The 25,512-nt window shown below is 39.9% G+C and overlaps 1 protein-coding gene across 1 annotated transcript; it reads left to right on the top strand.

Moving 5' to 3' along the window:
* The first annotated feature begins 1,903 nt into the window (after nt 1-1,903).
* Nucleotides 1,904-14,672, top strand: qdpr (quinoid dihydropteridine reductase). Its single transcript, XM_022760085.1, has 7 exons — nt 1,904-2,071; nt 2,182-2,274; nt 3,651-3,747; nt 4,373-4,513; nt 8,247-8,355; nt 11,804-11,887; nt 14,534-14,672. The coding sequence occupies exons 1-7, from the start codon at nt 1,988-1,990 to the stop codon at nt 14,634-14,636; spliced, it is 711 nt and encodes a 236-aa protein (XP_022615806.1). The 5' UTR covers nt 1,904-1,987; the 3' UTR covers nt 14,637-14,672.
* Nucleotides 14,673-25,512: the final 10,840 nt, after the last annotated feature.

The following is a 25,512-nucleotide window of genomic DNA, read 5'->3' as shown; positions in this document are numbered from 1 at the left end:
TAACCGCCTTCAAACTCCATCAGCAGCTGCCAGACCAAAGACTCTGCATCTCAAACCACAGAAGCTGCAGTTCATCCGATCTGCACAGACCAAAGAAGTTTATTCTGAATTAAAACAAAAACAAAGAAACATAAATCTGTGTCTCCTCTTCTCCTGAACATCAGTGGAAAGAGCTTCCAACACTGGACCTTGTCCATCGGATGATCCCTGCTCTTGTTAGCACACTGAAGCGTCTCCTGACTAGTGTTAATATTTTTTTAATCACTTTATGAGCAAAACCCTCAGTAAAAGAAAAAAATTCTTTGTTCCTGTACCTGTAACACCTTCGGCCCAGTTTGAAATATCCTGGCTCATTTGGTTCAAGCTTTACGAGAGCCACAGTTCTACCTAACTCTAACTAATTTATTTTAAACCAAAGATTTTTAGTTACATAATTCAAAACACATATTCTTGTTGCTAACGAGGTTGGCAGATTTAGAAAGTAAGTCCCAATTAATACAAACTACCATGACTTACGATTCTCAACTTTTTAATGAATTGATTTGACAAAACTCAGAATCTCTCCGGTGTGCAAAAATGTTGTGAGTTTACTGTATGTGAGCTAACACTGTCTCAGGAGCTCGTTAACACAGGTGATTATCCAGTGTGCAGACGACACTGTGGTGACAGGCAGAGATCCAGCTGCTGATGAGGTGGTGCGCTCAGAAACATCTGGCTCACAACATCCAGTCAACACCTCCAAGAACACACTCTGTCTCTGAGGGTCCTGGTTAACCTGTGCTTCTGCACCACAGAGAGATGATGATGATGATGATGATGATGATGATGATGATGATGATGATGATGAAAATAAATAATGTACAAAAGAAGCTGAAATATTGCTTTTTATTTCTCTGTAACTTCAATTTGTCAAAGTTTTAAATGACATGCTGCAGGTAAATAACTTATTTCTATAAAAATGGGTAACAAACACAGATAATGAGAACACATCTGGTGGTGAGTTTAATGACTTCTACATTCAGGTGTTGATCATGCCTTCTTCAGTGCAATGGCCCTTTAATGTTAACTGTCATGCTTCCACTAATCCCAGCAACATATAGAGTGATTAATAACATATATATAACATAATAACAATTATGTTTATTATGTATATCACTGTCTTGATATCAAGTTGAGATATGGTACAAATTAATCCCTTTGGTTTCCAGTATCCATAATACTGAAGTCAGGGCGATGAGGTTTATTACAGCATATTATTGATTAGGGCTTTCACTTCTCTAATACCAGTATTGTCCCTACCTGGAGTGCTATCTATTTTTAATTCCTCCAATGTGAAAAACGTAATGACAACAACAGTTTTAAAAGAAGAAATAGCAGAAAATGCTTCTTTTGGTGGAATTGTAATTGAAAAGGTTTTTAAAAAACAGATATTTAATGTATTCAAATGATGCTGTCCATGAAGGCGTGGCTCTTCGTAGCTGTCATGGACCGTGAAGGCCGAACTGAAATGAGACGGTCTGTTCTACGGTCTACATCAGCGCTTCACCCCCATGCATGCTGATAGCAGTTACATAAAGCAAGTTAGGACAAATGACTTTGTGACGATTGGCCTAAGTTTCTCATTATTCGTGAAAGGAATTTTCTAGTTGCACAGTAATGCTCATCAGTATCACAACATAAAGTTACACATATCACCTCCTCTTATTTCAGGATATATATATATATATATTTTTTTTTTTATCAAGTAAATGATAGTGTCGTATTATTAAATGTTTTTTTCATACTACAGAAAAAGAGGTTCACTGCTCGACTGCCTGGTTCAGGTTATAGTTTTTTGTTTCCTACAGTCTTTGAACGCGCCATTAGTTCCGCTCCAACCTGTTGCACCATCAGAGAAACGCCTCCTCCTCCTCCTCTCCCTCTGTATTTATGTCAAGCTCAGTCACAGCTCACCCACTCTCAGCTTACTGTTAATAAGAGCACAATCATGGCCGCTAACAGGGTGATCGTGTATGGCGGAAGAGGCGCTCTGGGCTCCAAGTGTGTCCAACATTTCAAATCCAACGGCTGGGTGAGCGATGACAGTTAGCGGCTAACGTCACGGAGCAGATGCTAACACTGAGCAATGCTAACCGATAAGCTAAACTGTACCTCCCGTTTCTCTCTTTGTGACATTAACAGTGGGTCGCTTGCATCGACATGGCTGTTAACGAGGAGGCGAACGAAAACGTGATAGTGAAGATGAGCGAGTCTTTCACTGAGCAGGCTGGACAGGTGAGCGGCACGAGACACATAACAACATGAATCAAATGTATGTTTCCCTGTCTGTGTTAACGTGAAACCGAAGAGCTAACAGGCTGCAGTGAAGCTGATTCGACCAGTCCAACTTTTGGTTTCAATCCAGTTAACTATAAATATGACATGTTAATTGCTTTTTCTTTTTTTTTTAATTTTTTGTTTGTTCAGTCTTGTTTTGCTAGAAATTGTGCAGGCTAATGCTGCGTTCAAGTCGCTTTTGAAAAGTAGGGGAAACGTCGGTTGCACTCATAAGATGAGATAAGATAAACCTTTATTGATCCCACACCGGGGAAGTTCACTTGTTACTGCAGCATAAGAAAACGAGGTAGAAGAAAAACACAAGTAGAAAAATAGAATGAAGGAGAAATCCAACCATAAATAAGAAGGTAGTTACATTAGAAGTACTTGCTTTTCTAGAGATATTTACATAATGTGCAAACAGAGAAATAAGTAATAGCGTTCATATTACAACAAAATCAGTATTGAAAATATTGAAATATATTACACAGAGCATTTGCATTATATAGCATTTTATTTTAATTTTTGTGCAGCATTATTTGCATCAAATGCATGAAGCAGATCTGATAAAGTGTATGGCTGTAACTAACGATTATTTTACATTATAGATTTTATTTTTTGATTTGGTTTGTGAAATGTTAAATGTACTGAACCCAAAAATGAGAATGTTAAAATAATTTTAATTTCTTTTGCTTGAAAAATGACGATTATTTTTCTGTTGATCAACTAATTGATTAAGAAACTGATCATAGATCATAGCACGAATGCAATAATTGTTTTGAAGTTGTCACATATCCACAGTTTGAGACTATAAAATGATCATTTTAATGAGAATGATTAGCAGATTTACAACCTTGTGACGATCCTCTACCACCCATCTGTTTCCTATTCTGCTATTTCACTCCAGCGTCACATGTCTGTTCCTGTTTCTGTTGGACAGATCACTCCAAGACAAATAAATATGTAATTATTACATTCTTATTTAATATGGGATAATAGATTTTCTTTTTTATGTCTTGAATGAACTAATACTATGTCATGATTTTGCCTATTTTTATGACTGTTGAAATTCTTTAGCATCCGTAATTTCTCTTCATCCTATCATACTTCACACTTTTTTTTTTGGTTGTTAAAGAAACACTGTATTTATCACATGGAGGCTACGTCCAAATATCCTCCCTTTTGTTTGTTGACCTGAACGCAGCACAGAACATGCATTAAAAAAATTCCATCTGGTGTGCCATCTGACATTTTAATACCATTCATCTTGTTTGCAAAGCCCTGAGGCTTTATGAAAAGATGTTAGCAGATATCTCGCTCTTATTTTTGTGCAGGTGACGGCAGACGTGGCCCAGTTGCTAGGGGACCAAAAAGTGGACGCCATCCTGTGTGTGGCAGGAGGATGGGCAGGAGGAAAATGTAGTTCCAAAGGTCAGAGTTCAACCTTTTTGTTTGTTGTAACATTAATCATCAGCCACTTATTTCCCTGCTGCAATTCATGCTTAATTTTCTGTTAATCATGCATGTTTGTTAAATAGATTATTCTGTACTGGCCAGTTCAACATTTTGGCAAATATTCTTATATTCTTATAAATTCTAATATATATATATATATTCTTATATTCATATTCTTATTAGCTTTCTGGCAGAGATTTAGATGAAAAGATTCGATACCCTGAGCAGCCAGCTATCTTAGCTTAGCATAAAGAATGGAAACGGGGAAACGGCTAGCCAGAAGTAACAAAATTCATCTACCAACACCTTTAAAGTTAACTTATTAAAATGTTACATCATGTTTGTTAAATGCGCTAAAAATTAAAGTGTAAAAATGGCACTGTCTTTCAGGGGATTAAGTCCACGATTGTTTCTAGATAAGCAGTGGAGACTCGTATTTAACAGACAGATATGAGAGTGATGTTGCTCTTCTCATCTATCTTTCCCAAAATGTGGAACTATTCCTTTAAACACCAGCACATAATAATGTTGCTCATCCATGGAACAAGCACAGAATTAAAAATGAGACTTTGCTTATAGTTATTTTCCATGTCTCGCTCAGATTTGTACAAAAACGCAGATCTGATGTGGAAGCAGAGCGTGTGGACCTCCACTATCTCCAGCCACCTCGCCGCTCTGCACCTAAAACCAGGCGGACTGTTGACTTTGGCCGGAGCTAAAGCGGCTCTCTCGGGGACCGGAGGTAAGGCACACATTTGTGTTTACCGTTCTCATCACGATGACCTGGTTTGGCCGTGTATCACGTCAGGGTTTCAGGCAGACTTTGACTTATTGGAGTCTACATTGTGCATACGTCTCTGTTGTCCAACCTGCCAATTCAAATAATGTAGGTAATAAGAGGCGCTGCGGGGCTTTGACCAGGGAATTGACATCCTGATACGAGGCATGGGGAAGCTCACACAGATCACAACAATGAGGGGAGACTGTGTCAATAAAATGGATCCCAGAAATAAAACAAGTGGGGAAAGAAAACAGAATGAGATCATGGGCAGCTAAGGGACTCGGTGGTTAGAGAGTCTGTTTCAAAAATAAAAAATCTATAGTTTAATTCCCACAATGGCCTGTTTGTCTGTCAGTTGTCATGTTCTCCATGTGTCCTTGACCACCTGACTCAAGCCTGACCTGCTCACCCTTTTTAACCGAAACAAGGCAAGTAAATGATTAAAATGTAAGAGACTGTGGTTCATTAAAGCAGCTAAAGACTGAAAAAGGCAAAAAGCAAAAGTTGCCAAATGAATAAATGTGACTAGTCATTAAGTAATTGATAGAATAAATAAATAAATAAATGTATTAAAACTAATATATTACAATATCTTCTATGACATTACTAAATGAGGTTGCTATGTAAACAAATTTGTTGTAATAAAAAATTAAATTTCAAATTGCGATAAAATGTTTATCTAATTACTTTTGTTAAATCAGTAAACCTGTATATTAATACGACTTGATTAATCTTTAGTCATGACTTGGTTTGGTTTTATTTGTGTTATATTAAGTTCATTACATTCTTGTCAAAATATAGAAAACACTTAAGGACACAGTTAAAAGAAGGTAGTTTATAATAGAAATGTTTTGTTTAACTCAAGAATCACATGAATTACAACCTAATCTTCATATTTATAAATGAGTACAGGTGGATTTGATTCTCTTGTTGACTAGAGCTGAAATCATTAGTCGAATAATCGATTGACAGACCATTAGTACAAATTTTGGTAACAATAATAATAATAATAATAATAATAATAATAATAAACATTCTCTTTTGGTTGGTAATGACAGGACATTTAAAGATGTGACCTCCAGCTCTGGGAAATCATGACAGGTATTCCTTTTTAAACATTATCCACTAAATGAATAACCAGATAATCAAAAAAAAAAAAAAAAAACTAGATTAATTGATAATGACAATAATCATTGGTTGCAGCGTTATTACCATGTGACACCAGCCAGAGGGGCTTTGGGGTGGTGCCATGTGATGTCGAGCCATCCCTGTATCTAAGCCAACCATGTGATGGGCTGAGGTCTGACTCTACAGCAATACAAAACCCTGGCTCAGCAGTCAGCACTGAGCCCACAAGCTCATTGGCGACAGACTTAGCAAGAGAATGACTCAGCAGTTGTGGCTGCACACACATTATCCACATGGACGGGGCGTTAACTCCACTGAAACGGACCGAAGCACCTTGTATGTATTGTTCCTCTGGGGGCTCGGGTCGTGTTCTGCAGAGTTTGTATTTCAAACACGAGAGAACGGAGAACGTTACTGTGAAGTCTCATTAAATGTGAGTCAACATCAACAGACACATGATGAGAAATATAACAAACAGCACTGAGGAGGAACCTCTCTTCTTTGTGCTTTTATCAAACAAAATGAGTAAAAAAAAAAAAAACGTTAAACAGCGTTGGACAAATCCAGATCATCTGTGGGGCGGAAACAGAAAAACAGGTTAGGATAACTCATAGCACGGACTTTGAAGGTTGTTAATCAAAGTTTTACGAGTGAAAATTTGTTCAGTTTCTTCAAAGTATCATATCAAGTGAACACAACGTGGTGTCCACCAGGAGAGTACATTTCCACACCATCTTGAAAGATCAACAGGAGGTTGTCAAACCACGTGAATGAGTTTGTGATAATCCTGACCTCAGAGTTCAGAGTTACAACGGAGAACTTTGAACTTTAAAAAGAGCAAATAGAGGAGGCGTCTCTCTCGCCCCTTCATGTGACTTGTGTTGTTTTTCCATAATCTGTGATTATCCTCCAAGATATGCAGAGGACAGCGAGCAACATTTGGATGTACAACAACCCAGTGGTATTGCCTCTTTTTGACTCTGTTGTTGACGGTAAAGTGCCACCCAGAAGCCCAGTCCAGCTGTAGTTTGAACACAGTGGATGGGGTTTAGTCTGTGAAAAGTCGCTCGTGCCGGCGTCTAATCGCAGCAGAACAAAGCTGGACTCTACATTATCATTTGTAACAAAATATCTGCTTCAGGTCCTTTTTGTTTAGGCGCTCAGATTGTAGTTCCTCTCATCTACTGTTTCCCCAGGAGCTTGTTGCAGCAGCTGTTCCAAAACTCAATCTATTGCGCTATTCCTCCCTCTCTCTCTCTCTCTCTCTCTCTCTCTCTCTCTCCTCTCTCTCTCTCTCTCTCTCTCTCTCTCTCTCTCCCTCTCTCTCTCTCTCTCTCTCTCTCTCTCTCCTGCCTTTCCCGTCGCTCGTTCAAACTTAGTCTAGTCATAAGTTCAGATGTATGGAAGTAAAATGGTTTCTGAGGCTGAGATTAGTTGTTACTAAATATTTTCATCTACTGACTTCCAGGTTTAACTGTTCCATAGCTAACTGAACCAAATGACACAGCTAATGCTAGCTAGTGAATATGTGACTCAGTTAGAGAATATAAATAAAGTGAACACACCTGTCACAACACTTCAAATGCTGTTTAAGAATGATTGAGAAGATTTTAAATTACATTTGACAAAAATTACACATTAAACCTTAAGGATGACAAAAGGTTAGGTTTAGCATAATCAATATTTTCCTCTCTCTAAACTGGATGAACTAACTCTGAAGCACAGAAACACATTTCTTTGTGTCCACATGGAAAAGTAAAATAGTCTTTTGCAAATGTAGTTATGACTGTCGGCAGAAATAGTCCTCAAAGACTGGATTTCAAGAACAAATAGGATAATGAGGATCTGTATTGTTGGTGGATGCACATTAGCTGTGAACATGTGACCCATCAGGCACAGGATGCGACACCCTGCTCGTTAACCTATCACTGTTGATTTCAGCGTCTGCAGGCTGTTGTACGACTGGTTCCCCTGAACTCGTGCTTCCTTTTGAATTGATTTTTGCTCTTGGAGGAAAAACAAAAGCCTGAAAGTCATGAAAAAGTCATGTCACCACCCCTCGTTCTCATTGGTCAGTTCTGTGTAAGCCTGTCATAAGATTGGTTTAGGGGGTGGGGGGTGAACAGATGCTTGGCATTCTTTGGAAAGCTCATTTAGATGTTTGGGAGGGAAAAAACTCACTGTTTCCAGATGCTGAAGCTACAAAACATTCCTCCACGTTATGAAAGGCTGGTGCACAAATTCAGGGTGAAAGTTAGGAAGTTAGGAGAGTCTTGTACGTTAATTGTGCATGATTTGTTGTTTATGCCACAATATGAAGACCTCGGTTTCATTTTCTGTTTTCTACTATTCCTGTTTTTAAAGTCTCAAAATGTTCCTTCCATAGATTCAGTAATGTCTGTCCACTTGACCTCTCTCTACTAAATCAATGTCATCCACTCCCGGGCACAGTGTGTGATGCATTTGATGTGTGTGTGTGTGTGTGTGTGTGCGTGTGTGCGTGCCAGCTTTGCAAACTGAATTTTCTCCAGGACGCTAAAAGAAATGTTTTCTCTGTAATCTCCAGGCATGGTCGGGTATGGCATGGCCAAAGCTGCCGTCCACCAGCTGTGTCGGAGTCTAGGAGCAGAAAACAGTGGGATGCCATCAGGAGCCGCCGCTGTGGCCATATTACCGTGAGTACTGCAGCGAAATGTTGCGTAGACACTTTGTCATGGCGCACATTTAGCTGTGGAGTCAGCGAATGGAGGGCAGCGCTCCAGTGGCACATGTAAAGCACGGGCGTGTGGCGGATGGGACACGGGTAGGGGCTTTAAAGGAATAGCCAACTGAAAATCTATATTTTGAGCATCAAAGTCGAACCTCCTGTCGGCTTGAAAGTTGCTCTTATCTGGAGGTGGGCATCTGTGGCAGTTACACTGGATTTCAATGGCGACAAAAGTCACAGCTAAAAATATCAAAACATCCATGAAAACCTCTAAATCAAACCCTGCATGTGAGTATTTGACTGAAAACATACACCAGGCAAGGAAAATGGTTTTTTGCCCTGGAGGTTTAAATTCAGAATTTGGTCGTTAATCTGACACTAAAATGTAGAAACACTTATATTATAACACAGAAAAGTGAAAGAGAAGTGTAGGAGAAAATTTAAAAAGATTAATCCAACAATTTAGTGTTGCACTGCATAATGATTCTTAAAATTTAAGGCCTTAATTATGAAAGGGCTTAAATTTTGAGATGACACCCAGACTCGTGCGAAATCACGTAGAACCACAGGTTTGGACTTTATATTTTAATATAAAATCCGTTGTTGTTGTGTCTCAGCTAAGTCTAGTTTTGTCCTTGTTTTATGGCCTTCAGTGTGTGAGGCCCAGTTCTCCACAGCCCTCCCACCTGCACCGATTTTCCCTGAAGGTAACAGTTTTTTTGGAAGAACCACAAACAAACAATATCGATGATACTGAGCTAAAGACGGATGCAGGTGGCTTCAGGAAACGCTGTGCAACATTCGCCAGAGTCTCGTCTGTACCAGCTGTCTCAGTTTTTAGCGCAGCGGCGATGGCCGATGTGCAACACATGTGGACTGAGAGGAGAAGGTGCGGGCAGGTTGTCTGGATGTAATTATCTGTGCAGTCTCAGGCTGCTCTGTGCTTTTATTAAGTGTCGGCTGCAGGTAAGTTGAGACGATCAGCCGTTCAGCAGAAGTGGTGATGTGGTTACAGGAAACACTCGGAAGTGTTTTGGTTTTATAGATAAACATTTTAAGCTTTCATACTGTCACATACAGACTGCACTTACCTGAGCAACATTTTGATTGTTATATTTTGCTAATTTTTAATTGTGATTTTGCACCAAATATTGGAAAAATATCCACATTAATATAGTGATTGTTGTACAGAGGAGCCATATGTTCAGTCTGTATGTGCAGATGAGTGAAGGTTTTCTTTTAGGAAATGCAAAGTCAAGCCCAAACTGAAATACCCCTGATGACATCACTATCATTTAAATGGATTATTATAAGCACAGCAACACACGACATTACAACAACTGTGCTCACAGGCTGAGTGATGAACAAACTCACCGTGTGTAAAATCTACAGTGTCCTCCTGTTACACAAAGAGAAAGAAACTAAGAAAGAGACAATTATAAAACCTTGAACTTCTGTGGCCTCATATACTGTGACGTGATGCCTTTTGAACTACACCTACTACATTCATGTTTGTCAACCTGGAAGGTCCTTGATTCTGTAATAAAGAGATGAGTGATGTGTGTTTTTCCCCCTGGATGGACGCCCGTTCACTGCTTGTTTTATCCTGTTGAACTGTATTATATCTGTTGGCGGAGAACAGATCCAGCTTCAAGATTTCATTAGAAAAACACAACAAATATTCAGAGTCTCACCCGATGTGGACAGGATTTTCTTCTCTGCCACATTTTGTGCGTTAGGTGGAAAGAAGCGGTGGGTGTGTGTGTGTGTGTGTGTGTGTGTTTACTGTAACATAGAAATCTTGCACACTGCGCACATAGCCAGTAAAGGGAATGAAGATGAAAGCTATTGTGCTGTAAAATTAGCTGTGCCACACGCTCCTTTGTTGTGTTCGATGGATACGTGCGAGGTGAAGATAAGCTGCGGGAATAAAAGATGGATAAGGCTGCCAGGTTCACCCAGTGTATCTGTGGTTGTGCACATGATCTGTTTCAGATGAATGACGTGCGCAGTAGGCTTTGCATCATCTCCTTGTCTATTCACTTATTGGATTTAAAGCCAGTGTTGTTTGTTTTTTTGGTTTTTTTGTTGTTTTTTTTGCACTGTCATGGTGAGAAGCTAGAAATGGATGTTCAGGGGTGTTTCTTGCTCCTGCTCTCTCTTTGGTTGCATTTCCTAACAGAGTGAGGCAGGGCTGCCTCTCCAGCATGCTGTCACATCTGTTCAGCATTAGACCCATGACTTGCATTTCTGTTACAGCCCGCGTCCCCCAACCCCCTCCAGCTGCTCTACCATCATATACCAGCACTGTATAGCAGTATATAGTCTGCTCCTGCATATAGTGGAACAGAGGTTTTCATGCATGTTCCCACAGCGATGGACGGATCCTGTTCTTTGTCTTACCTCAGTTTGGAGGTAATCGTAGATGATTTGTTTACATTCAGGCAAAGTATTCCAAAATGGCTGTTAGCAGTCACTGGATTATTTTGATACTGAAGAAAATAAAATTGGAACTTCTTCAGAGTTTGGCACAAACATTCACTTGGAATCAATGATAAACTGATTGATTAGTTTTGGAGGTCAAAGGTCAAGGTCACGGTGACCTCACAGAACATGATTTTGGCCTTGTGAATGCAATATCTTGAACTCCTCGAAGGAATCCCTTCAAATTTGGAACAAGTGTTCACTGGGACTCGAGGATAAACCGATTCGATTTTGGGGGTCAAAGGTCAAGGTCAGTGTGACCTCACAAAACTCGACACACACAGCAATTATGGCAGACGATCACGTGGAGTTGATTCTAGTTTTTCTGTGATTTTCTAAACGGGTGTCTGGACATTTATTCACACTGGAAATCAGCGCTAATGACAAGCTCGGAAAGCGTAAGTCACACTGAAGCTAAAAACACGTCTGTCGTGTCTGTGTGTTCAGAATTGACAGAGTTACGACTCGGAGGAGGAGTGTGATTATTTTCGACACAAATTGCCTCTGTCGAGCACTAAGGGTTTTATCGTACCTTAACTGCCTCCACGAGCTGCGTGTGTCTCACCGTCTGCTGCAGCTCCAACTTTTGACCCCGGTGATTAGCAGCAAAATCAGTTTAGCCGAACTACAGAACAGTGTGTTCTTGTACCTGAACGCATGTGCAGCACAAAGCTCATACACACTTAGGATCCCCTGGAAAATACTACAGTACATTCTGCACATAGTCCTGTTGCTGTTGAAAAGCGGAAATGTTAAATGTTAATATCGGCATGATAAACATGATGCCAAAACAGAAACACGACTTCATCTCTGATCCACGTGAACCCAGTGCACTGAGCTCTGTATGTGTGGAGATGCTGCAGAGCGCCGGCTCTCCTTCCTCCCTGCCTCATAATACTCACCCCTGATTGTCATCTGACTTAATTTGACAGGGTTACCTTGGATACGCCGATGAACAGGAAGTTCATGCCTGACGCAGATTTCGGTTCCTGGACGCCGCTGGAGTACATCGCAGAGTGAGTGCTGAAGCTGAGGATGATTCATGTGGTTTTTCTGTCTTGTCTCACGGCTGTAGTGAACACGTTTTCATCAAGCGACACAATTTGGTTGATTTCTTCTTCTCTTCTTGTTCCTGAGAAACTCACTGTTTTTTGTTTTTTGTTTTCATAAATCTTTGCATTCAGAGCTTAAATACTAAAATTCACCCTCCAATATAGTTTCATTATCAGCCAATGAAGTTCAGTGTTTTAATTTACTTTCTTTTTTTTCTTTTTTGTTGTTATAACCACATCAACCTGCCACATGGAGCCACATACTGAACTTCTTTATTTCCCAAAAGGCCCCAACACTGATTTTCTTTTGCTTATTTTTTGGTTTGTTTTCAGTGAAAGGTAATATACAGTAACCGGCTTGAAAATGCAATAAATCATCAGTGGGTGGGAGTTAATTTATTGATTTAAATATCACAAAACAAACAAAGTAGCATGACATGATTAAATATACACATTAGATCCAAGTAATATTCCATATGTACCGGCATTTTTGGGCTTCATATGCAACATGCTGAAGACTCAGATCTAGGATCAGTTGATATATCCTCAAATCGTACTTGGACTTTAATAGTCTTTGTGTTTTTCGTTCTCTATGCTCGTCACACGCGAGCACAGGTGTTGTTCAGGTGGTGTACGACTCCATGTTCTCCATGAAACATGTCTCCATGTGTCTGATTCACATTGTGGCGTATTAAGACTGCTGAGAGCTGAGAAACTTGCTCAGTCGCTCGACTGACATCACAAATCTTAAAACACATCACATTTAGAGTATGATTTATGAGACTTTCCAATAAAATGTTACATCATAGATTTAATCCTACTCAGTGCAAAATAATCAAATGTAGTTCTTTGACATTTTAAGGAACTACAGTGACTAACAGCTGTGTTAGTGTGTTTTAATGAGGTTGTGTTTGTTATTCCCAAATCGAATGTGAACAACAAAAAAACTTTTCTGAAATTTTAAAACTTCATAAGTGTCAGCGGGAAGATGATTTGATAAAGATGAAGAGTCCTTTAGTATCTGGATAAAGATCCTTGATCCAATTTTAAAATTCAGATTTTAATTCATTCACTTATGCTAACTGAGTGCTTGTGAGATTATTAGAAGTCCTCTGAATACATGCTGGATCCATTTAGACAGAAGTTTGTGTTGATTTCTACAGTGTTTACCCCAAGTGTAGGCCGGGGGTGGGGTGGTTTGGGGGGGGGGGGGGATTAGATGGGATTTGATCCAGTTTGATAATCCCAGAGGAAACAGATGAGCGTCTGAGGACAGAAATAGAAACAGTCTGGGCGGTGGGAAATGAAGGGAGGTGGTCTTGTCCCGTTCTCACCTGGCCTCCGATAGCACAACGTTCATTCATAAAACAGTTGAAAAGTTTTTTCTAGTCCTCATATCAATTACTTTGGAACTCGCAAGTTCTCAAATTCATTATTCAACATCCAAAAAGTTGAAGTTGCCCTCTCTCTACTAAAAAGTTAAATCACTTTTCTGATGAGATCCTAGTGCTAATTATGGCTGGTTACATGAATAAAATACGGCCTAAAATTGGGATTTGAAATGAGCAAATATCTAATTAGAGAATAAATAAACAAGATTATGAATCTGACCAAGCTTCAGTGCAAACCTCCGTTACTTGACAGCTGTTGATAATGGTATTGAATAGTACTTTGGGTTTACACACGGTTTTAGTTCTACTCCAAGTAAATTACAGTTATTCACCCTCATTTTATACCATGGCAACGGAAAATACCTGTTTCTGATTGGCTGGGAGGTCTGGTTTCAGTCACCTCATTAACCTGCAGCTGAGGGTAACCATAGCAACAGTAGTAATGGTTGGTTACTCTGTGATTCTGAGTTTAAATTAGCTTTGGTTAAACTGACCAAAACACAGCTTCTTTTTTTTTAACTATACATGTAATCATAAATAAATCCTAAAACACTTTTCTAATAAGAGGAAAAAAATCAATTTGAAAATGCAAATCTAAATTTTCTAAGCCAAGTGGCAGATGGAAGTAAATCCAGTTTATCTTTATGGGAAGATGCTGCACTGACGTTTCATAGATATGCAGAACTTCACAGTGAGAGTCTGAAACAGACACTGTACTGTATGTTTAGGTATGTATCGATGAAGGCATGTAAGGTATTGTAAACGACAGAGCGGTATAGACGTGTAGAAACCAATGGACACATATTCAGTCAATCGATCAATCAAACTATATTTGTACAGCACTTTCCATACAGATCACTGGAGGTCACAGTGCTTCACAGACTGATGAGCTACAAAAGAAAAGGACGAGGAAACGCTGACAATGAGACACAATAAAATAGATTTAAAAAGCTATACTAACATTATAATAAAATAACAGATTAAAGACAATTTAGAACATAATTACAATAAAATAAAGTGACTAAAGACTTAAAACCATATTTAATTAAAGGCCAGGCTGAAGAGGTTCAGTATTTTTTGAGTTTACATTTAGAAATTTCTTCACTTCCGCTGCTCTCCGGAGCATAAAAGCTGAAAGGTTTTAGGCCTAAAAGCATTTGGGCTTTGAATGCTTCAGTAAAACCACTCACACTGCTGCCGTGTCTTTGGTTCCCTGCAGACTCTTTTTCAACTGGGCCACCGGGATGAGCCGGCCGGCCTCAGGAAGCCTGATGCAGCTGCTGACCTCCGGAGGGGAAACCCAGGCTGTGGCCGCTCCGTAGAGGACAGAGTGGAGCTGCAGAGATGTTGATGAGAGGGGTGGGGGGGGGGGGGGGGGGGGGGGGAGCAGAGAGAGGGAGAGGTGAGGAGACTGGAGGAGAGAGGAGGAGGATAGGGGGAAGGAGAGTTGGAGAGATAGGAGAGATGAAGAGGGTTGGAGGGTGTAGAGGTGAAGAAGAGAGATGGTGACAAAGAGGAGCTAAATAAAATAGGGAGGTGGAGAGGAGACGGCCAGATGTGTTTGCTTTGGAGTGGAGATGAAGAGAGGGTGGTGTGGGGGGGGTGGCTTTCTTTATAAGTGCGGCCGCACAGTGCCATCTAGCTGTAGATCACTACAACTAAATCTCCTGGTAATAAAACCACCGGCCAGTCTGAGACGAACATTCAAGGGTGAAGTTTTCAGCCGTTCACAGAAAAATGTATTTAAAGTATTCAGACTTATTTCAGAGATCAGTGAAGTGAAATTGTGCTAAATGAGAATCATGATATAAAAATGTGTGTGTGTTTGTGTGTGTGTGTGTGTGTGTGGCGAGTGTGGAAGCAGCCACCAAAGAAGATGCATATAAAAGTTTGTGATCCCATGCCGCTGTAATTCTATGTCATAACAATGTAGAGCGTTGAAGAAAACGAATGAGCCGTGTGTTAACCTCCTCTTTACTCCTCTTTCATAAGGACCCCTGTCCCTCTAAAATGAATTCCAACAGCTTCATACCGACATTAGCTACAGTCATTTTCTGTAACATCTGTGAAATTCAGTCCTTTGTGCCGTGTGAGATATGTAGACCTTTTTAGTTTTCACTGTTTAGAGTCCCCCGAAGGTCGTCTGCCACTTGCGGAGCCTCAAAGCCGAAGGAAGCCGCTGTCTTCTCTCAAACGTACAATACGCTTTAAAGTGGAGTGGCCTTATTTCATGTTTGTAGCTATCAAGTCGGAGTGTCCTTGGTGTCCGCAGTATGAAAAAGCTGCTCTGTTCCTGTGGGTTTTTCTACGTCATGTGTCGTAACTGTGTCAAAATTCACAATAAAACAAGTCAAAATGAAAGATTGAGTTGAGGTTTAAAGTTTATTCTTGATGGTGGAAACAGCAGTTGACAAAACAATCTCGCTGCAAGGTCATTTAGTAGCTGTTCCAGAGCTTTTGATCATATACTACATGGACCCTCACTGTCTGTTTACTATAAAGTGCACTTTATTGACTGTCTGCCATTTTATTAGGGTCTGAATTGAGCTGAGTTTAAAGTGTATGCACAATATAGTGTCCTCAAAATACGTGTGAAATGATGATGATTTGTACTGAAAATGTCAAAAACTTCAGCTTAATCTTCACTATAGATTTGTCTAATGGATTATACATGGAACACTGAATAAGTCAACGTGGCGTTCCCTTCGGACACAGCCATGATCTGCAGCAGTTTGCCTCCATGTCTTCAAATTGTAAATGTTTCTCTTTCTTCTGAGCTCGTCGAGGGTTTTTCTTTACTTCCATGTTGCTTCAGAGGTGACGTTCAGAGTGAATTCCTGACCTTGGAAACGGAAATCGACAAAGCGACCTCAACTCGGGGTCACTTTAGGAGCTGCTCTTGAACGGATGAAGGTCAGTGGAGCACACAATCCAATGTGAATCATCATTTTTTCTTTTAGAATAGTAACATACTTAGACAGATATGAGATCATAGACAGAAACAACAGATACAACAGATCTTACGACCAAAATGAACAGTGTTAATCATGTTTCTGCTGAAGATGTATATCCTTCAAAATGTGTCACAAATAGACTTTATTCATTAGAAAAAACAAGGCTTAATAAATGTCTATAACAGCTGTGCACTGTAGTTCTTATCAAGACATAAATGGTGCATTTGTTGGGGACTATTTTCACCTGCGGATTAATACACATTTGGTGCTGCAGTATTTACAGCAGAAGAACGGCATATGTGAGTATTTGCTCTGAACAAACTGCAGTAATGGGACGCCCCGGTGGCTCACCTGGTAGAGTGTACGAATCCGACTCAGGCTCTTTGCTGCATGTCGTCCCCTCTCTCTCTCTCTCTCTCTCTCTCTTCCCTAACTCTCCTGTCTGTCTCTCTCTGTCCCTGTCAAAATAAAGCAACAAAAACAACAAAACAATTTAAATAAACTACAGCATCCTTGTTCACTGTAATGTAGGAACGTGTCACCCAGTATCAGTAACACTATAACAATGGAGCTCCTTGTCACAAGAATACACTGTTTGTTTTGAACTGCTGACAATGATAAAAAAAAAATATGGAACATCAACAAACTCAAAGAATAAGAGACTGTAGTACATTAAACAACCACTAGATGGAGCCCTTTAATAAGAGTCCCGCACTGCTGCACTGCACCTCTGTGTTTTTCAGTGGAAGCAGCATTAATCAAATGGATGAGTTAGCACCGGGAGCTGAATACGCGCCGCCATGCATATACACTGTATAATAAAAAAAAAAATAACTTACAGAAGGGCCCTTTAGTATTCCCTCTCCTGCACGCAGCTGATTGCTGAGCGTCCAGGCCTCTCACCTTGGCAAATGCAAAACCTCTACAGCGGCGACATCTGGGGAAGACATCAATTTAAAAGTTGGATTATGACGAATACATAATTTTTACAGACCCGTTCCTCTTTGCGCAAAATGTTGTTGTTGTTCAACCAACCCATGCATTCACTTCACCCCCAGCGTGGACCAGAATGCACATAAATAGACTACAGGGGAGGGGTGGGGGGGGGCAGCTGCAGGGCTTTACTCTTAAACTCCCACCATTCCTCTCGGCTGGCCACACTTCCAGGGGACTATATGGCTGTTGACAAGCACACCGCAATAAATCACCATGCTGAGGATTAATAGGAAAGAGCAAAGCGCCCCGGCTCACTGTAGCTGATATGTATTTATTCTAGGTGGCGTAGCAATTCATCTCACCGTGTGCATGTGTATAAGTGTGTGTGTGTTTGTGTGTTTTTGCATGCATGTGTGTGTACGAGGGCCCGAGGCGAATTCAACATGTCTGTGCATACATTACCTCCCATGACGCCAGCACTATAGAGTGATTGCCCGTGGGGGATCGAGTCAATGTTTATCACAGAAAGCGTTTCAACTGATCAAAGATTACCGCTGAGACAGAGCATGTTGTTCCTGTTTCCGCTAGGGCAGATAAGTTGTCACCCAGCGCCACAGATGCTATTGTTTTCTGCGATGTAAACCTGTGAGAGGCAAATTATTTGTGTGTCACAGGTGCAGCGGTGTGCTAAGAGAGAATTTACCCAGGGTGCTCCTCTTTAGAGCCGCAGCGATGCGTTTTTTCTGCATCACGTCTGCGGCGTCTGACCGTGAGTGTTTTTAAATACAGGATGACGGAGGTGATTTAAAAAATAATGTGACGTCTCATTCACTCTGAGGTAAACAAGGAGCAGAGTCACATCAGGTCAACACGGTAAATATTATACAGACTCTCTCGTGGGGATATCTTAGTGGTGAACCGCCACGTCCCTGGTTTTAACCCTCCTGATGACCTTTGTTTACATATTGTTTACAATCTGTGTCATCTCATGTCATCTCTCTACCACAGATCCTCCAGTAAAGACATAAAATCCTCCAGAATACTGAGGGGAAAATACACTTCTCTACAACCCACCGTAGCACAGGGAAAAGTTGCCTGAATATAAATAGTATAACAAAATTATTCATGGATTGCAAATATATTTCATGTCATTCTATGGTATATAACTCACTCCTACAGGTATACACTACATTTAATGTTATAATCTATATGTTTTCTTATTAATATGTTTCTATTAATCACTAGAAATGAATTTATCAGTATAATTATGTGAGAAAATTTGTGTTTTTTTAATGTTCAGCAGCAGATTTAACAGTTTTTTTGGGGGACTAAATACAAACCGTCCTCATGGCTAACAGCAGATTCAAGTTATCTTGTTCCTCATGATCATTTCTGACCCTTTTACAACAGTGATCAACTGCTCCTGAACATATTCTGCATCTCATATGAGTTCTGATTGTCCTGGACTAGAATCCGTCCATTTAACCATCCTGGTGCTTGTTCTGATGTTTCCCTTCACGACTGTGTTGCTCTGTATACTGTATTATACTGAGGGAAATTGGCTCCTGGTCTTCCCCTTTCTCCCTTTTTTAATTAAGCCTGTCACAAGTGTCGCTAATGTTTGAATTTCACTGTTCAACCTGTTATTATGTCAAATAAAGGACGGAGCGTTTCTGTTCCGTGGCTAGAAAACAGGTGGAGTCGCCTTGACTTCGCCTCTAATGGCACAATGGTTGTACTTCCCTTCTAATTTGTAATTTCTTTGACTATCACTACAAGACCTGGGCAGTTGTAACATTAGCAGTGACGGTTGGCGTATTTTTTTTTTTACCACACAAGAACAGCAGCACGGCCCACAGTGGCGTTATATTCTGTACTTGATCATTATAACAGGCTTATTGTGTCGGTAAACCACCAAGTTCAGTATGAAATGAGGGGAAACTGATGTTAATTTGAGGTCAGACCAGCTCCTGACTTCTTGTATATCATCCTCTCCCCTAAGTAACACACTGTCTCCCTCTCTATATATATATTTGTCTTTACATCTAGATTCAATAAAAGCATAAATACATTACAGCGAGCGTTGTTATTTATGTTGATTCACGTGTAATTGCTGACGGTGTTTTTCATCCAGAGCACTGTTTTATGATTTTTCTCCACATGCCGCATGTAAAGCCATATAATAGATTACACTGCACACGGAGAACCTGCGATAGCATTAGCTTTATTGACAGTGGATTGAGGCTTTCATGCTCAGGCTGTCTCGGTGATTCATTGTGTGAAGCAGGGAGAAGAGCAGCGTCCAGTCCTGCTTACATGAAACCCCTGGAGGTGAATTTCCTGATTAAAGCCCCTCACTCCCCCCCCCCCCCCCCCCCCCCCCATTCAAATCTGTGTGAGCCGACGTGCATGTGTGTGTCTGTGTGTGTGTGTGTGTGTGCATGTGGTTTCACTTTTGTGTGTTACTTATGTGAATTAATGTGGGTTTTTGTGCAGTTCGGGTTTTACACGTCGGTGTGATTGCATGTGTGCATTTTCATTGTGTGTGCATGTATTTGTATGTGTTGTGGGTGCATGAGTGCGATGTATGTGTACGTATTTCATGCATTTATGAAGTTAATGCACATTTTGAAGAAAACTCACTTCTTTCAGCTTTTTCTTGATCTTGCAGCTTCCTATTTTGTGATTTGTGCATGTTTTCGTTAACGGCATCATCCACCTCTTCTTTTGTCACTTGCTTTTCTCTGTAAAGTAATCTGAGCTTTACAAAGTGCTTTATGAAATATGTTTTAATTATTTTTACTGTCACATGTTTGTTCATATTGTGCACATGGTTATGCTTGTGATTTTATGTGGATAAATGTGCAAAATGTTCATGTGTGCATAGCGTGTGAATGTGCTTGATGTTGTATAAGTGTATTTTTGTGTGTACCTTGTGTGTGTGTGTGTGTGTGTGTGTGTGTGTGTGTGTGCATCAGTTTTATGAATGTGTATCTTTGTGTGTTTGTGTGTTGTAGGGGTTATGTCTGAGATGGCGGGGCGCCATGTGGAAGCCATTGAGACCTGGAGCGGCAGTGAACATGGAAGGTGAGGCCAGATGGTAGTGGTTATCCCTTGGCTGCTCTGGGTAACCTGACCTGCAGGGGAGGACCCCTCTGCCTCCCAGGGACCAGCCGCCACATGTGTTGCGTGAGAGTAAGTCACCCAAAACTCAGGAACCGCCTCTCGGCTTCCTGACTGCCTGTTCTCAGAGCCGGGGCTGTTTTTTTAACCGAGGATCTAAAACAACAAACTAGAAACGGGATCAGACGGGAGGAGTTCAGGGACAGGACCATGAGGTCTTATGAAGATGTTATTAAGAGGCTGATTCATGTTCATCCTGCACAAAGTGTATCTGCATTAGCACTTCACAGTGTCAGTGAGTGGTCAGCATCCTCATTTAACATTATGTAGAGGCCAGTGGTGAAATGTAACTAAGTACATTTAGTCAAGTACAATTTTGAGGTACTTGTACCTTTCTAGAGTGCTTCCATTTTATGTTACTTTATAAATCTACTGCACTATTGTGTTTTTCTTATTTAAGAGCTTCAAATTAATATTTGTATAATACATATACAAAGCATATGAAAATGTGATTCCTTGCTATAGATTAAACCACCCAGTAGTTTCATATTGACCAAACACACAATTAAAAGGCTGCTGATGCATCAGTAATGTGAATACTACGATGATTACTTTTACTTCTTTTGGTACTTTAAGTATATTTTTGATGATAATACTTTGCTGATTAAGATTTTACAAATAATTTGGTGATCTTATATAATATATGACGCTTTGTAACAGACTAAACTACCCAACAGTGTTAGCTGCAACTCAACCAACTACATGCTGCCCCCACATTAATGCAATATAGTAGATATAACATCACAGGGTAATTACTTTTGATACTTCTTATTTATTGGTACATTAGAACTGCAGCTTTAATAAGGATATGATACTGTATCTATACAAAGACATTCACATACATATATACAGATAATACAACTACACATACTCACATAAACACAAGTTAAAAGAAAACAACTGCTTGAACGGCAGGAAACTAAAAGTTCCTCTCTAAAAAACTCAGATTACAGTCAAAAGAAATAATGAGGAAAGACAAAACATAAACTTTAATACATTTTGCTGGTGATTCTTTACCTGAGTTTGACTTTCAATACAGGGCATTTTTACACAGATGATATTTTTACTTTCAGATCCTGTTGACATTGTTGAGACATGTAAAAAATAATATGCTTGGAATAGTGATAAGTCTCTTTCACACCAAAAAGTTCAATATTACATTTACTCCTCGTTCAAACACAAAGAATCTACAAATACGCAAATATGTTTTGTTTTAAAAAAATGTCATTCCTGGACACGAGATGTCTCTCGTTTACTGGACCATGATTGGCTCCAAACTAGTTGTGATGAAACAAAATCAAGCTCATACGAACGAGTGTTAAACTGAGCTTTAAGGTGAACACAGAGGAACAATTTACTCCATTCTGCACAGTGAGAGAAATGACATGAAGTAACAATAAGCAAAGCACATTTTTTAATTTCAAAAAACTAGTTAAAGCGAGCAGAAACACCGACCTCTGCAGCAGCTACACTTGTAAACCTTGGTTTTCTATGTTAAAATGCTCCAACAGTGAACAGTACACAGAGGAACAACAGCGTTCAGATGACAAATGAAGTTTACGTGTACATTAATGTGCTGCATTTGTCCTTTTAATCATTCGTCTCTTTCTGTTAAGACATAACGAAACAGCCAGAACAAGCTGTATTGTACTTAATGAAGACTAATGTTACATGCTCTTGTAAAATCAGTGTTTTGAGTTGTAGCCAGCTCGGCCTCTAGATGGCACTAAGTCATAAGTGAAGCTGGCAGGCACGGCAGCATAATTAAAATTTGAGTGATAAGTTTTTGATTTAATTAAATGCCCCTCAAGCCAGTAATTCACAGCGCAGGGTCGACGTGTACAGAGAATTTATTTTTTCAAATAGGCAACATCAGGTCCAGAGTCTCTTAAGATCAAGGCAGCTCGAGATGGTACTCAACATCTGCTCAGTGAGAGGTGAGCCACCGCTTGAAAAATCCATGTCAATGAATAAATGATGTGCTGATGAAGACCTGCTCCAGATATTCTTTCAATGCACACAATAATGAAGTCTCTGAAATTACTCATCATAAATGAAAAACTGCATGAAAAATGCAAAAAGTGAGGACTTTGACAAAGCCTTTGACTGAGAAAACACAAAAAAAATGATTACATACACACACACACACACACACACACACACACACACACACAGGCAAGAAAGAAACAGAGGCTTCAGTGTCTTTGGAGTGTTTTGATTTGTGATTACACTGAAGTTTGGTGGGAACATGTTTTCCTGGCCTGTCAGGAGCATCACTCTCACAGTTACGACAGGCTGACAGCAGTGGCTTGCTTTGCACGTAGTTTTCTGTCAAACTTTGACTATATATTTCACTGTTTTATCTCCGTGCACGTAGTATAGTATATGCAGCAGTTACTCTGACATGATTGTCTGTCCATTCGGAGGGCCATGGTGCGATAAAGACTGTTTATAAGAGCGACGTGCTCGTGTTTTAGGGAAGAGAATCTGCTGCTCTCTTCACACTGAAGAGACTAAATGTGCATTAAACAAGCTTCACGTTAGCACATGCTGGGAAAGTTTTACTGTGTTTTATGTTTCTGCTGTTTACACACACAATATAAATGTCATATAGCACTAAGAGAGCGGCGGTATCTTTACACCACCCTGCTGCTTTTGTCCTTTTGTTCTGCACATCTTCGTGCTGTTAAAGAAAAATGCAAAAGAAATGCAACGTTTTATATAAAATATAAAGTAAATATATATGGGGCCAATTTGGGATTCAGCGTCTTGCTCAAGGACACTTTGACAATTGGACAGGAGTCGCCGACACTCAGCGACATCTGCCCCACAACATGTCACATATATCAGGGAGAGTGTTTTTGTGTCAGAGTAACTCTCTGGTTAAACCTTGAACATGTTTCATAAGATGGATATAGAGCTGAAATGAGAGGCTGATTAATCAGGACTGACAGGAAATGTATCCATCGGTTTTCATTGATCAGGCAAAAAATGACAAATATTCATTGGATCCTGTTTCTCAAACGCAAGGATTTGTTGCTTTTCTCTGTTTTATATCATTTTAAATTGGATATCTTTGGGTGTTGGAGCGTTGGTTCGTCAAAACAAGCAAATTGAAGATGTTTCTTTGCAACCTGGAAACTTCAATTGGGAGCGTTTGACTATATAAACAGGGTGGATCCAAAACTTTGTTTGTCTGACCCAGTCCTACTCGATCAGCTGAAGTTCCCTCTCATCAACTCCACCTGTCAAATTTCAAATTCAAATTATTTTTTAAACTCTATGTTTATTAATGTTGTTGACTGTGTAAAAATGGATGTTGTCACACAGTGAATTGTCAGTATTGTGTCTGTTGTCACAATAGACACGCCTCCTTTGGTGGGAGGCGTGTCTATTGTGACAATAAATATACTCACACCAATTTTTAATCCTGTTTCTTAGTTTATTATCCTTCTAAACACAAATGTGGGTTTATATTTTCACTACTAAATCATAATTTCATTTGTTTTTTTCAAATTAAATGACAAACCCGTCAGTCTTCCCACACAGTAGCAGGCGAGGTACAAGTACATGTGATTCACAATCAGTTGCCTAAACAATTAATCATTTTATTGAAACAGTAATGGACTGATTCATGATCATAATAAAATGCTAGTTGAATATCTCATTGTGTTTCTGTCCGTCCTGCAGCCTCCTCCTGACCTGACGGGAGAGGTGGTGATGGAGGCGGTGCAGGGCTGGAGTCGGAGGCCCCGGGCCCCCGGGGGCCCCGGGGCCTCGGGGTACAGTAGCCAACTGTATTTTCCTTCCTCACAAAATGAGCATTTCTTTAGCAGCTCAGGCGTGTTTGATATAACCGTCTGCCAGGATCCTGTGGCTCGGCTCTCTGCGCCCTCTGTCGCTGCGTAATGACGAGGATCTACTGATGAAACTTTCTTGTGCTGTTGCTCTTATTTCAGTGTCTCTGGATAAACGCCCAAAATGCAAATACGATAATGCCTCTGGCCAAACTGTACGAAGTGATCACGACCGGCCCAGTGACAAAGGTATGAAGTCAGGCTGCCATTAAAGGTAATAGCCTCGTTATGAGGCCGGTGGCTGGGATGGAGGGCCGGCGTCACATGTCACCCACCTAATCGCATCTGTCACTTCTGGGACCAGAAATATCTCACAGGTTTTTCTTCCTGGTTGCTTTTACCCAGTTTACAAAGCAGGTGGGGCGTTTGTTTTCATCACAGGAAACAGAGGTGTAACTAAAGCAGGTGATCCGGCGGTTTACATGTGAGAATGTCGTGTTTAATGACATCCTCAATGTATGTGGAAGAAGGAAACGACCTTTTCATGTCTACAGCATCTCCCCTGAGATGCCGGTGTCAACATGTACACCCCCAACCCACCCCATCGTTACGCACAAACACATGTAAAATAAAGTGTATTGTTATTGCACAGTGAAACATCACCAACTTATAGATTTGTATTTTCTGTTTTTCAGAGTTTTTGCAGTTTAAAAGGTTATTTATGCACCGTGAATGATTTTTCTTTTTCTTTTTTTTTTTTTTTAGGCCTTTGGGCTCTCTGCATGTTTTCTAACTTATGTTCAGTAACAAAAAAAAAATAAAACAAAAAAAACAACAACATTTATACTGAGGAAAAAAAAAAGAAAGCATTTCACCCTCATTAGTGATTCTTATCTGAAAACAGTGCAACATTCTCATTATATGCAAAATTATGCATTTATTAGACATGAAGGTATGCAACGTTAATCTGCATTTATAAGGTAGATAGACAGATAGATAGATAGATAGATAGATCGATTAGATTACTGTTATCAATGTCAGCACTTCCTTGGTAATCTGGGGTCAAAAGACATCTCTAGATCTCTGTGTTAAAACTTGACTGAAACATTAATGTTACACGTTATTGTTTCAACAGCATATAAATGATGTTTTAATGTGAAACAAGTTTTAACTACATGTTGAAATACAGTCAGTGAAATACAATGATTATACGGCACCTTTATATTCAAATACTTCAACATTAGTTTAATTTAAATTTTGCTCTAAACCTCAATTTTGACTTATTCAAAATATCTACAAAAAAAAAAAAATGGATCCATTTAACCAGG

This window comes from Seriola dumerili, unplaced genomic scaffold (assembly GCF_002260705.1).
Source record: "Seriola dumerili isolate Sdu_G_001 unplaced genomic scaffold, Sdu_1.0 BDQW01000331.1, whole genome shotgun sequence".
In the NCBI taxonomy this organism is placed as follows: domain Eukaryota; kingdom Metazoa; phylum Chordata; class Actinopteri; order Carangiformes; family Carangidae; genus Seriola; species Seriola dumerili.
Note: the sequence above shows the minus strand (reverse complement) of the source record. Positions and strands in the feature narration are given on the sequence as shown.